At 43.5% G+C, this 14,469-nt stretch overlaps 1 protein-coding gene across 1 annotated transcript in view; it reads right to left on the minus strand.

Annotated features, from left to right (window-relative positions):
• Positions 1–14,469, minus strand: part of LAPTM4B (lysosomal protein transmembrane 4 beta) — a 60,458-nt gene that overhangs the window by 13,737 nt on the left and 32,252 nt on the right. Inside the window, exons 5-6 of the mRNA XM_054814857.1 lie at positions 13,073–13,171; positions 5,891–5,986 (exon numbers count right to left, since the gene is read on the minus strand). Of these exons, the coding sequence (XP_054670832.1) occupies positions 5,891–5,986; positions 13,073–13,171 (195 nt within the window). The remainder of the gene's footprint in view (positions 1–5,890; positions 5,987–13,072; positions 13,172–14,469) is intronic.

A 14,469-nucleotide genomic window follows, 5' to 3' on the forward strand; every position in this document is an offset into this window, starting at 1 on the left:
TGGCTTCTGACAGCAGCCACCTAGTAATAGGTGAGACCTATAACAAGAAGTGTGATTAGCAAATAGCACTAAGTAACAAACAGGCAGCATGAAGCAATTCAGACCACAGGGAATGCTGGATTTTAAGACCAAATCCCTCCATAAACAAGGAAGCAGTAGAAGAAAGAGCTCAGTATAGATGATAAGATGGGAAAGTTAAAAAAAAAAAAAAAAGAAGAAAAAGCAATCTCTTCACTAAGATTAGAGGACAACTGACAAGGGATGGGATTTCACTGTATGTAGAATGTGAAATGCTGGAGCAGCTGAATAGCCGTTTGTTGGCCAATGCAGACTGTCGCAATACTTTTCTGCTACTCAAAAACAGAAGAGGAGGAAGTGCACACATTGCCCATGTACACTAGCAAGATGTGATGCTGGCATCCATGTGGACCCTGAGCCCTTTGAAGATTTTCTGATGGAAGACATTGCTCTGGGAATGTTTCTAAGTGCAATGCTGCAGAAAAACAGATGCAGCACTCAAACCACACTCCCAGGTCTCATGTAGACTACTGCATGTGGTCACTAACTAATCACCCCTTTTACTTCAAGTGTTGGGTAGTTCTACTTATATCCTTTTTTTTTTCTCCTTACCCCTACTTCTTCCTCCTCTTCTCTGCCTCCCATTTTATCTGCTCTCCCTCTTGCAGGCTTTATCAGACAGTTTCCACTAGGGAAGGTCAGAGGTCCTCTGCCTGGACTCTGTTGGAGGCCCTGAGAAGGGCTCAGGGAGTGACTCACACCAGGGGCATTCATTTGTGGTGTTCGCTCACTTTAAAGTATGCTCATGGTTACTACTCAGTGGAAAAAGATGCCTCTGATCTAGCGGCCCAGTAATAATATCATGCGTACAAACTGCCACACAAGACCAGCTACTTGGTACACATGACCAAGTTTGTAGGATTTTTTTATGCCACATAATGGAAAATATCTTTAAAGCAGGATTTTTCTCCAAGTTGTCTTCTACTCTGATATGTAGCATCCCAAAACTGGGTCAACAGTTGGAAATCACAGGTCTCAGAGCACCTACCAGACACAAGAGCTCTCGGGCATGGTTCGTCTGCCTCTGGGCTCCATCTCGCCCTTCAGTCTGCTTAACTGGCATGAGTCTAAGGGTCCTTCTCTCCATCTATAGCCAAACTAATCACCTTCCACACATGTAGAATAACACAATAACACAAAGAATGGTTCTTCTAACCTTACCAAAGAATATTACTCCTCTGCTCAGAGGAATCAGCCAGCAGGAATGAAAAACCTAACTCTGCGTTTCTCAAACAGGTCTATTCCTTTGAGAAAGGGAGAGCAAATAAAAGAGAAGTGTTGGCAGATTAATTACAGGCTACTTAGTTGATGTCATGTCCACAGAAGGAACGTATCTGTGCTGAAAAAACAAATAACTTATTAACCATTGTGGATAAATGTATGTCAGATAGGATCCATTGGAGTGATTTGGTAAACTACGTAAGGATGTAAATCCCACTTTGAAGAGAGATTTACGGCTTTACGTTTTATCCCCACTGGCAGCATGACCGGAGATGAAAATTCCATTGATTGGCTTCCGTGAGAGTTAAAAATAAACAAAATGAAATCCCCTGGCTGTTCAAGAGCACAAAGGAGCTGTTTTGGCTCCGGAGAACAGAATGTCTAACTTTGGGTTATCTTCTGCACTCATATGCTGGCAATTTTTCCAAATTGGATGAACATTTCCATGGTACTGCTGTCACAGTTTAAATTAGTGTAGAAAATTAATCTTCATCCATGGTCTGCTTGAAGCAGTTGGCAGGAAAAAGCAATCCCAGATTGGGAAAATGGAAAAAATAATGTTCAGGTTGCTACGGTTCACTGCGGGGGAGCCACATTACTGCCATGCCAAAATCTCCTGCAGCTACCTCCAGAAACTGAGGGGAGAGAATTACTGGAAAAAAGCTTAGAGGGAGATGATAACGCATCCCCAAGTGACTCTGCTGCAGTTGTGACTAAGGTACACGGCTGGATCCCCAGGTCCTGGTGTTATCAGCCCCTGGAGCATAAGAGGGTCACATCTTCCCACCAGCTGGGGTCCAGGCCATTCCCCAGCCCAGCACCAGCGGGCCCCCCCACCCTGTAATGCAGCCTGTTCATGGAGCCGAGCTGGGGACATTCATGTGGTGTCAAAGTTTGACCAAAGGCCACAGAAGGAAGACCCGTCACCTAACGGGGCAGCAGGAATATGCCGTTCACAGCCTGCATGGGGAGGACGTTTGTTCGTTCCAGATGGCACGCTTGCAAAAAGGATGGCTTAAACCACTTACACTGAGTGACAAAAATCAGATTATCTGGTAGCCGATAACTGTAGCTATCAGGTTAATTACAGTTCAGATTCATGAGCATTATTTATAAGAACCAATTTGATCAGGGGGGAACTAACTGGAAATTTCTGTGCTGGGAATTTCCCCCCCAGATCAGTCCGCACTGAAGTTGTTCTCATGGCTCTCAGTGGTATGAAAATTAGACAGTCAGTAGGAAGGCAGAGACACAGATGGATATTTTTTAAAATAAAGTGTTACAGAATTGGGGGCTGGTAACAGAGAGGAGTCTGTGGAGAGGATGTCACGAGGAGCGTACGACAGATGTCATAGTATGACAGATGCAGGAGAGTGCCAGCGACCAGCATTGGCAGAGCAGTCCCGTATGAGGACAGAAAACACAAAAGCTCATCTCCTGGCAGGACGATCAGTAGATTTCCACCACACAACCAGCCAAGAAGACGACAGATGGATACTGCTATTGAGACCCGTACACTTTCAACATCAATTTACAGAATCGCGATGGACTGGCTTTAGATAGAAACGGGGGAAATTAATTGTGAGAACCACCAAGAACTTCCTGGATGCAGAGAGCCGAGGAACAAGGGACAAGAAGCAGGCCTGCATGGCTGCACTTAAGGAGTTATCTATTCTCCTGACTGAATCTGGATGTAGTGTGTAGCTATTATGCCCATTTTTAAGCTTAGATTTTCACTTCCATTTGTACAGATTGGTATTCTTTCAGCTAATGCTGATGACAAGTATATATCGAAATATCATCCCTGAAGGTGAGAATATGCCCTACAGATATGACCTGCAGCTCTGTTGGAATTCACGTAGCAGGTTTGATTCTAAAAATGACACATTTCTTTCAAAGCAGAGGGCAGAGACTGACCCACATTTTTTTAAGAAACTTGTAGTTTATAATTTAAAGGCATGTTGGGGTGAAGGAGCTCTGCCAAAAGAAGTTTCCCAGCATCAGAAAGAATGAAAAAAACATGGTTTTAATACAAAAGTGCACTTGACTGTTGAGGGAATATTATACAATTCAACAGACAGCAGTGACCTATCACAGCATTTCAAAATTTCATGAGGTTTCTTCAAGAGCCCTAAACTCTCAAATGTCCTCAGCACTCAACTTTCAAAGCCCTATTCTTCCACACTTCCTTTTGAAACCATTTTTATCCAAGTGTGTTGAGCTTATTTTTTTAAAGTCAAGTGAATAGGGATATTTGCTGATGTCTCTCAATATAGACATAGGAAAAAAATATCTTTTTGAGTCTGTGATTTGGGGAGGTGACAGGAGGAAGAACAATCTTCTGATTGACAGTGGAGAATGGTGAGGATTTAATCCTACAAACTCTGTTGTTCCTTGCTGAAGCTCGGCAATCAGCAGAAGAAAGGAGGGGGCTGCTCAGGAGCACGTCAGCTCCTCCATCACATCACTGAGTGCACTGCACTGACGGGTCTCCATGAAGCTTGTCAGGGAAGGATTTGCAAGAGATGGAGACCGAGTGTGTCACCTAGGGATGAAGGAACTCATTGTGACTGGGGAGAAGCAGTCAGACATGGGTTCGAATGAAGCCTGTCTCCATCCCAAGCAAATAATTCAAACCCCAGGCTGTTAGTGACTCACTCTCCTCCTGCCTCTCTGGCTGGGCCTGAGAAACTCTTCCGCAGCAGCATTGCTACTGAGCCTGAACAAGAATTTTTTTGTTGACAAAGATAGTTAGCTGATAAATTCTCAAACAGATCTTTCTATAGGACCTAACATCATCCCATGGAACTGACTTAGAAAGAATAACAAATGCATCACATCTAAAAGTGAGAGGTTCTGACCGTATTCAAATTAAGGAGATGTAAATATTGAGGAAAGAAGAGTCTGATGGCCAGGGCACTAGCTAGGAACATACAGCTTTTCTCAAAACCTGCCTCTGCCATAGCTGTCTTGTAAGATCAAGATAAGCAAAGTTAAATTCAACTCTCAGTGCAAGAACATGTCACCTGTAAAGGGGATAAAAGGGCTTCCTTTCCTCACAGAAACACTTAGAAGTGCTTTAAAGATGATGAGGCAGCTCAGAGCACTTTGGTAATTACTAAATACAAAAGTACCAAGAGGAGTTTTGGTAACCAGGCATCTCTGAACACCAGCGTCTTCTGCTTTGTAAAGGCAGCGGTGGAGCAGGTGGTTTTAATGAAGCTTTTAAAAAGCCTTGGTAAGCTTAGTTTCCCAGATAACCCAGCTGACACACTCCCACCACCGAGCCTGCCAGTTCTGTGGGTTGTAGAGTTACAACGTCTGAAGCTGAGTTACAACCACCTACAGGCTGAACAAAAGAGCTATCAAAAATTTTTCACATAAACCTCCTGGTTTTACTCAAAGTAGATTCCAGTGAAGAAAGTAATAATACTTCTGAGCCTTTAATAAACCCATATTTTTATACTTAAATGTCCTGGCTGCCAGCTCTGATCGTAGTACGTAAAACTTCTTATGCTTTTCTTAAAGCTCCAGATATTGAAGACAAATAACTATGCAGGAGTTACTTTCATGTAAAAGTAGTAGTAGTTTTCCACTCCTTGTGGCTGCACAGGAATCGCTCATTCTAATGGATTAAAGTTGATGGTCTAATACCTCAGTGAGTGGAGACCACCCACAATTAGGAAAACCTGAGGAAGACAATCCTGAAATTTTACCCAGCTGATCCAAATGACCAAGTTCATGCTGCTGTCATTCTGTTATGTAAATGATGTAAAGACCCTCATTATGTAAGCCAGCGGAGTCACCCCAGGGATTGATCTGGCACAGTGCCCTCAGTGCGTAGCTTGGGTGGAACCGAGCAGCTCCACGGAGATACCACTGCAAACAGAATTGGCTTTTTCCAGGGACTCTTTCTTCTCGTATTCCTTCAGTGCCTTCTGCAACAAGCAAGACATTGCATAGCAGTCATGCCCTGCGCGTATGCACGTCAGCACTAAACCACTATAAAGTGAACTGACACCTTCCATTCTTTGAGGTTAAAATCTATTTATTAATTTCTTTCATGTTGATCTTTGTTTCATTCTGTCTCCTTGCTGTACAAGACCCATCACGCACTGGGAGATGAATCACTGAACTTTTGTTGCCTTTTAGCTCCTCTCTGTGAGTATATAAAGCACTACACCAGATGTTGTGTGTCCTAAATCACAGTTTCTACAGCTAAATCCACATGTCACAGCAGGTGTAGACCATGGCATCCCGGCGTCCTAATCAGTCCCCTTGCTGTCCAGGTCATCACACACCTGGAGAGCTCAGACCTGGGGTCATTCCCGGGGCCACGAGGTAAGCTGTAGTTTATGCTTAACACAGATTCTTTAACAGATTATATGCATAAAATAAAAGCAGTATTTTAACAATAGATGTGATTTGTAACCATGGCACACCAGGCTGTTGAATCTCAAGTCCAAACATAACCAACAGATGAAGACTCTCAAAGGAATTAAGATGATTAACTAAGGATTCAGAAATTAATATAAAATAAAGGTACTAAATGCATAATATTAGACAAATGTATGCGATCTAACATTCTTACCGCAGTGTCATTGGTGGTAATGTACACCAACACATCCGAGTTGTTTCTGCCATTAATGTATCGGTAACAGTTCCACACACAGCTTATCAAGTAACCCTGCAAAGAAGAGGGACTTATTATTCTGTGCAGAAGATAAACCATATACATTTTCCTGTTAGAGCATTCCTATTCATATATAAATACGAATATGAGACTGATAGAGGCAGGGGAGAGTCGCTTTACTGGTTGCAGTGACGGTAAGTATGCATAGCGGCTCTGAGTAATCCAACACCGTTCGTCATACTGAGGGAGTTGTGGTTGCTCAGTCTTGAGAAGAGAAGGCTCCGGGGAGACCTTACTGTGGCCTTTCAATATATAAAGGCGGCTTATGAGAAAGAGAGAGAGACTTTTTACCAAGGCCTATAGTGACAGGACAAGGGACAATGGTTTTAAACTGAAGGAGGCTAGATTTAGATTAGACATAAGGAAGAAACTTTTTACGATGAGGGTGGTGAGACACTGGCACAGGTTGCCCAGAGAAGCTGTGGATGCCCCATCCCTGGAAGTGTTCAAGGCCAGGTTGGATGGGGCTTTGGGCAACTTGATTTGGTTGAAGATGTCTCTGCCCATGGCAGGGGGGTTGTACTAGATGACCTTTAAAGGTCCCTTCCAACCCAAACCATTCTGCAATGGTATGGTTCTGTGATTATGGATACTTGTGTTGCACTGCAAGCCACTCCATCTAGGCAGAAATACTGCAATCTAGACCTATCTGAATGAGGTTTACTGTTCCGGATACTTAATATTACAGCACACTTAATGTAGGCTAATTGTTTTGAAAAGAAACAGTTTCTCTGGGCCTGAATATAGCTAAAGTAACATCATTTTGTGTAGATAACTTCCATTTTACTCCAATGAGCAGGTCACATATGCTGGCTTTCTTTCTTACACCTGTCTAGAAACACAGAGAGATACGAGTTTATGCTCATTACTGTGCAGGGGGTACTGTGTACTAGCAGGGGTGAATTTTACAACATAAAATGAAGGTAGAAGTTACACTGTGACAAAAAAGAGAAGGTGCTACAGATGCAGAATGTCTCAGGCATAGCAGCAAAAAGTAAACAGAAACCAGTTTTGGATTCCTCCATGGTAAGGATGTTTAAATATTGTCAACTAGGGGTTAGTAGTATTAGAAAGTGGAAGCAAACCGCAGTAAAAAGAGCACAAGCACGCTGGGGACTGAACAATCATCAAGCAAATTAGAGGAAACCCTCCGTGTCTTGTGAGCGGAAGCCTGGCCAATGACTATGTGATGATCCCATGTATCACCTGCATTGTTTCAATACTCTGTTTCACTTAATCTGACATTAAATCTATGTATTCCATATGACTGGAATGAACTGGGGTCTTCCTACTCTTGCCTGACTAGAGAAAATTGCCAGTGTAAAAGTTTTTATTGAAACCTGAAATTATTTCTGATCTTTTAGCCATTATTACAAATTCTTCCCCCCCCCCCCAGTATAAAGCAAAAACCCCTGTTATAGCAGCAGTAATCCTACCGCAGGATCATAAACTTCACTGGTTTTGTTCTTGGAGCTCATTTGGCTCTGGGTAGGACTGCTGCCTTGTAAACAACTAGTTGTCTCCACTGTTTTTTGAACTGGCTTGGCAAAGTGCTCACATCCATCATCTCCTTCACCAGCAGGAGAGATTCCAGTTTGGCCAGCAGAGATGAGCAAAGTGACTGGAAGGAAGACAGGAGGCAGTAAGACATGTGGAGGAGCAGGAGTCAGACCCTCAGCATGCCAGGGACAAGGCTGGTGGGACTAAGCAGTTCACTCTAGAGCTTTCTGCTTCCTGCATAGTCACACATGACAGTAATGAGGAGAACAGTGTGTTTTGATAGTGCCCAACTTATATTTTTACTTAGTAGGTTCTGCATAACAATTCTTTCACAAACCTAGCGCGTGCAAATTAAACTGCCAGCGCTAATTTGATTTGCATGTGTGTGTCACTCTGAGTGAGTCATATTTGTGTGACTCACTTGCACTGATGACCTTCCAAAAGCCTCTTATCCTTTTGAGCTGCCCTGTGCTTCCTGCCTCTCCAGAGCTGTCACACACGAGCTGTGTTTTTCAGGATGCCACATGACTCACTGATGGCTCGCTTGCAGACCAGGAAGAGTTTTTTCCACCGGAGCTGAGATGGTTGATATCCAGTAAGTTTGCTTCCTCTTCTTTACAGCATCTTACAGACCCTGGATGTCTTGAAGGTGTTGCAGACTTTCATAATGCTTTCAACCATCAAAAGGGGAGAGCCAAAAGGCTCCTGAAGTGAGCTGAGTCCCAAGGCAAGGTTGGGCTGGCTCTGCAGCCCGAGCTGTGGGCTATACCAACCTGCCCCTGGCTACTGAGACAAGTGGAGTAAAGGCACATACATGGACAACTGCATCTTTCCCAGAATTAAATAAAACGCCATTGTTAATTATAAGTAGCAATAAGTAGTTCAGTAGCTTTCAATGCTCAGATACTATGTGCTGAGAAAGGCACTAGAGAGAGCACAGAATAGAGACTGAATACAGTACACTTCTGTGGGGACACAGCCCGTCTTTATAAGAAACCCTTTGCATTAAGCCTACCTATTTGCAAACCAATTTCTATATTCCTTCTGTCAAAATCCAAACTGAGGGAAGCCCTGTTTCAAATAATACAGTCTTATCTGGGAGAAGCTAGTGGGAGATTTGCTTTTGAACGCTCCCATTCCACTACATGTGGTAAATAAACACATTTTACCCCACAGTGAACCCCTACAGCTCTTGCAGCTCTGAGCCCTAGCTCTAACCAGCCCCGCTCCTGCATGCACGGGCTGTTTCTTAGGGGGTGAGGTCCGTTCCAGCCTCGATTAAAGAGGTCGTTGGCCAGCACACACCAAGTAATTGGCCCCGAGACACTGACCCACATACGGCTGAGAGTGGTGGCAGCTCGGAGCATGTCCTTGTCCAAGTGCTTTGGACATGTGCTGCTGGCCTGTGAATCGTGAGTCATGGAAACTTGTTTTCCTCAACCTGTAACTTCTTCTGTAAGCTTGTTCCTAATCATTGTTTTCTACTGATGCTGCTGCACCCTTAAATGGGATTGCTGATTCAGTTACCAATTTTTTTCCTGAAAAACTTGGCTGAGGTTTCAAATACTGCTTTAAAATGTGTGGCTGGACACACAGTATATAAATATATTGATTTTTTTCTCTCAGGAGATCAATGTTTACATTTCGAATAGGCCCTACACAAAAGGCATTAAGGCACTTCACCCTAATCCACCCTTAGTGGCATTACTGCACACCACAGCACAGGAAGCTTTTTTTTTGGGGGGGTGGGGGGCAGCCCCAAGTAGCCACCACGTGAAAGGACGGGTGTACAAGGAGGGCTGAATATGGAAACAGGCACCGTTGCCTACTTCCACCAGCTTTCAGTCTTCCCCTTTCAATGGTGGGAAGTGACTTGAGCCCTTAAGGAACTGAAACCCACAAAGCTTCATGGCCCTGCCTCTCGCCGTTGTTATTGCCTATGCGCTTGTTAAGCAGCGTAACAGCAGCAATGAACTGCACGACTTCTGCTCATCAGACACATGTCCGACCAGCTGGCTGACCAGCATCTCTGTGGAAATTAGAGGCTGCTGTATCCTGCTGTTTCTGTAACGCAGCAAGGAAAAGTCTGTGCGGATCTGGGTCACAGCAGCCCTCTGGGCAGCTCCCTCGCTGGGTGAATGCCGCAGACCCGACAAAGCCCCCTCGGGTTAGGAGCCGTCTGCACTCGGTCCCGTTTTATTCTCCAGCTGCTTTGGATTTTCTATTTACAGAGCTGGGCTGGTCTTCAGCAACTGGTGAAAATGCGATAAAGATTTCTACACAAACTGAAATTTATATGAAGGCTTCAGAGGGATGCTAATGGCAGACCAGTTGGCCGTGTGTATTTCACATGTTGGTGCCGCAGAAGGAGAAACAATGGGTTGCTGTGCTGATGAAATCTGCAATTAAATCCATCTTCTCAGCACACTAGAATGTATATCTTGTGAGTATAAAGAGGCTGTACAAGAATCACTCATAACTGCCAAGAAATGCTGTGATTGAGAAGAATTAATGATGTCATTAATGGTCTCACCTCCAGGCTCGACACCTTGTACACACAGGTTATAGGCATATTATGGAGGCTGGGGTTAATATTCAGTTTGCTGAAGACCAGCCTGTCTCACTGAACTGGAATACGTGTTGGCTGCCCCACTGGCAACTACCTCTTACAGAATCATAGAATTGTTTGGGTTGGAAAGGACTTTCAAGATCATCAAGTCCAACCGTTAACCCAGCACTGCCAAGTCCACCACTCTTCCTACCTCCTTTCCGGAAAAAGAAAGGCCAAAAAAGAAGAGAACAAGAGGCCGTACTCTGCAGCTGCAGAGTGCTGAGAGCAGCCTGGGGGGAAGGTTTATTCTGGTTGTGTTTGTGCTCACCTGAGCCCAGCTCATTTGGGTCTGGCGGGGCTTCGCCCACAGTGGGGAGGGGGAGGTTGAAGCCTCAACCGTTCTGTCTCAGCAGCTGGGGCTGGCCAGAGGAAACCGAGGCCCTGTTCCCCAAACCAGCTGCAGAGGAGGGTGGGATTGAAAAGCCACTGTGTTGGCTATATGCCATTTGAAGTCCTGTGTACATGTACGTAAACGCATTTGTGCTGCTGGATGTTCTTCCTCAGCCAGATAGGAAACACCTATGTTTCTTGGTATGTAACTCTGGTTCGTGGACAAACGCAGTAAATGAAATAACACATTTTGGTCTACTCTGAAAAAGATTCTGTATGAAAACGCCTGAAATACCCATTAGCTGCTCCGGATCCAAGTAAATCCTAAGGACTGAAAAGGCAAGTGTGTGCATGTGTGTGTGTGTGGTTAGCTGGCTGGCTTTCTTACTGCCCTCTCTCGTCCCCCTTCCCTTTTCACAATCCCATGACCGCAAAGCCCAAACCCACCATTTAATACTGCTATATCTTGACTTGTGCTCAGTAGTGTTTTCCTTTGCATGTAGCTTCACCCAAACCAAAAGTGTCACAATGCCAAATGTTTCTGAGGAATTATGTGATTGTTTCATATTTCCCACCAGCTGAATGCAGCTTTTCCTACTGTAGCTTTTCCTAGGTTACAATGTTTTGGTTTCTCTCCCTATTGCTAGTCTAGAGAGGGAGCTCAGGCATATTTTTATGCAAAGTACCTTTTCAGTTTCAGTATATAAATGTGGTACCATCTGTTAAGTCTATCAGTGATAAAGTGTGATGCATCTGATAGTGTCCAGCTTCCTTTTCATGGAGCAGATTCCATAAATCTGCATAACAGCTCTTCTGGAAACACAAGAAATTCAAATGAAAATGCTAACTGGAGTTTAGCATGTGTTTTTATGTGAGTCATATTTTTTGTGACTTATTTGCACAATAATATGTTGCTAGAATGAGCATTATATGAGCCACATATACTCTTGAAAAGAGCAAGTGTTAGGCACTTTAAAAAAAAATGAGTCTTTTGCACTATTAATTTCTTAGGTTTCTTTTTTTCTGTAGTAAGTATTTTTGCCATTCCAATTTTAGTTGCATTTTTTTAATAAGCTTGAGACTTCCTTGCTATACTTAGTCAATGAAATACCAGACCCACCTGGGGTAAAGACAAGCTAATGCTTGCATCTGAGAAATTCAAAGAGCACATCCCTTGTGCCACCTGACAGATCTACGTATTTATTACATTCATACATATTTCTTAAAGGTGCAAAGAAAATCAACTATACAGCTGTGAACATATAAAGTCAGAATGTTAAATTGTATTTCTAAATCACTAACATCACTTCCAACAGCACCTTAAAATACCTTATCTGTTTTTTTGTTTGTGTTTTTTTTTTCCCCCTTCAATTTTGAATTAGCTTCAATAATCTAATCTACCTCTTTTGTCACAATAACTTTCCCTGTTCATGTTGTCAAATGTGTTGTCTGGAAGCAACATCCCTGGTGTCACTGTGGCTCTTTGGGACTTCTCTAATCTAATGCATAATTGCTCTGCAGAGAAAGAGCAAGAACTATTCTGAAATAAAACCCAACATGAGAAATACAAGAATGACAGCACTGCACTGTGAGAAACTTGCAGAAAAGTGTGAGAAGAGGGCAAATATATCAGCATACTTTCCAAGAAGTCCAAGGCTCAGGGGACTAGTTGAGCCACTGGTGGTTGTTTTTCATACCTTGATTTGTCTGATCTTACTGTGAGCTCCTTTTGGACTTGTGCCCCACACAGCAGGTGGGGGTATGGGCCATGGGCTGGACCTTGAACCTGGGTGCGACGTTTCACATGAGCCCTTTCCATCTGCACTGGGTGATGCTACATCTCCCCTTCATGTGGTACCTGCCACCTCCAGCCCTCTTGCCCACAAGGTTTACATAACAGCAAATAAATCCTCACTCCTTGTGCCCTTTTGCTGCCTAGGGTGACAGTCCTTTACGCCATCCCTCCCAGGAGGGATTGTTTGCATCTATTTACCTGTTCTACAACATCCTTTTTGAGATAGGGCAGCAGAAGTGAATGCATGCTTCCAGAGGTGGTAGGCATCAAAAGTGGCAAAGAAAGCTTTAGATTTCTGGTTTTTCTATTCCTTTCTTAATATTCTTAGCATTTGATTTACTTCTTTGACCAGAACTGAGCAGTAAGCTAATATTTTCACAGGTCTGTCTATTACAGCTACAAGATCCCTTTTTCAGGTGGCCACATTTAGTTCAGAGTCCATTGCAGTGTCTGTGAAACAAGATTGTGCTTCCTCTGTGCCCACCACTTAAAACTTATCACCACTGAGTTTCTCTGCCACTTCATTACTCAGTTATTCAGTGCCATGAGTTCCTTCTGCAAAGCATTCTTGGCTGATTGTTTTCCTTATTTTGAATGACATAGCAAAAAAATGTTCTTGTTAGATTTCCTTCCTCTTCCCAGATCTTTTATGAATGTACGGTACAGCATGGGTCTCACTGTTGTAAAGACTGACAATTTATCCTTATTCTCTATTTCCTAGCAACAGGTCTGTGGTTTCCTGCCTGGTCTGTAGTTGCCTAGATCTCTTCTAAAGCCAGGCCTCCCAGCAAGGGACATTCCACCCATGGCCAAGGGTAGACTTTATAAACAGTAATGCGCTTACCTTAAAAGCCAAAATGATGCTTATGAAAAGGAGGATAATCACAACCAGACACGTAGGGTTTACAGACATGATCTCTTCCTTGTAGGGAAAATTGGTGGGCTGCATAAACAAAAATAAGCAAAACACTGTAAGTTCATCTCACGAGTCATTTAAGAGCCATTCAATTAGTGCACTCTATAATTAACAGCTTACAAAACTTGCTGTGAGCTACTAAATCGGGAGCTCTCTGCACCAATAACCACTTTCAGTAAGTTTGGCTGGAACAGGCATTGCAAAGACTCAGCTGCCAAATGTTCACCGGAGGGCTGAGGGGTTTGCTGTTTGCTTTGTATGTGGTGCGGGCTGTCTTCTCCTCTGTGCACATTGGGTTTGTATCTGACACAAACTGGCAAAGGACTTTTCTCTGGGAGCTTTGCAGCAGGAAATCTGCCACCTTGGGCAACGGCAGGCGAGTCCTATACTTATTAACTAATCATTATCTTGTACTGGCACTGGTTGCTTTCCTTCCAGAAAGTCAAAGCAGGAAAAGCTGGACAGCTTGATCCTTTCACCTAAATATTTGCTCAAAAGACATTGGGTCTATTCTGCTCCATCTTATTTTGGCTAAATTTGGACTTCTTCTCCCAGGAGCACTTGTTAGTGCTGCTGCCTGAGTGCATGCCCCGTGGAGGCATGGGTGCTACAGGGGGGCAATGGCATGATTTCAAACCAAAATGTGCTCCAGGTCCTTCTCTTATCTCATACATGAAATGGAGGTGACAAAATTAATCTTCCTACTTAGGGTAGGCTCTAGTGATTTACAATCATGACACACTTTAGGATCACTGGCTGAAAAACAACCTCTAAAAATGTTTTACTATATTTGTTATTGCTTGAAGAAAACACACTCTTTAAAATAAATGTTCCAAATCGTTTTGAAATATCACAAGGCACAAGTTCCTGTTACAGTCAGAATAAACCTTTGTTCACAGACAGAGCTGTTCTCCAGAAAAGATAGTGCCGCTGCAACAGTAGCTCATTATAACTGAATGCATTAGCTCCTTCCACGCACAACCCCCTCTTTCCTTACAGGTCTAATTACTTAACCAGGCCAGTTCTGCATCCTTGTCAGGACAATTAACTAGACCGAGCTATAACTGTATTCTTGGCGATGATGGTGTAAATCCAGAGTAACCCCTTAATACCCTTTATACCAGAACACAGCCCACTGCATCAGGAAATTCTCCTTTTTTCAGACAGCTGCTAGCGAGAATAGCTCTTTATTTAGTGCTTCCATGAACTGTTCAGAGTGGTTAACATCAACAGCAGCTGCAACCCTTTGCAGATAAATGTTACGTAAGCACATTATCCGCTTCTTGACAGCAGTGTATCTGTTCCTGTACTGAATTTCATGGCTG

Source organism: Grus americana, chromosome 2 (genome assembly GCF_028858705.1).
Source record: "Grus americana isolate bGruAme1 chromosome 2, bGruAme1.mat, whole genome shotgun sequence".
NCBI lineage: Eukaryota > Metazoa > Chordata > Aves > Gruiformes > Gruidae > Grus > Grus americana.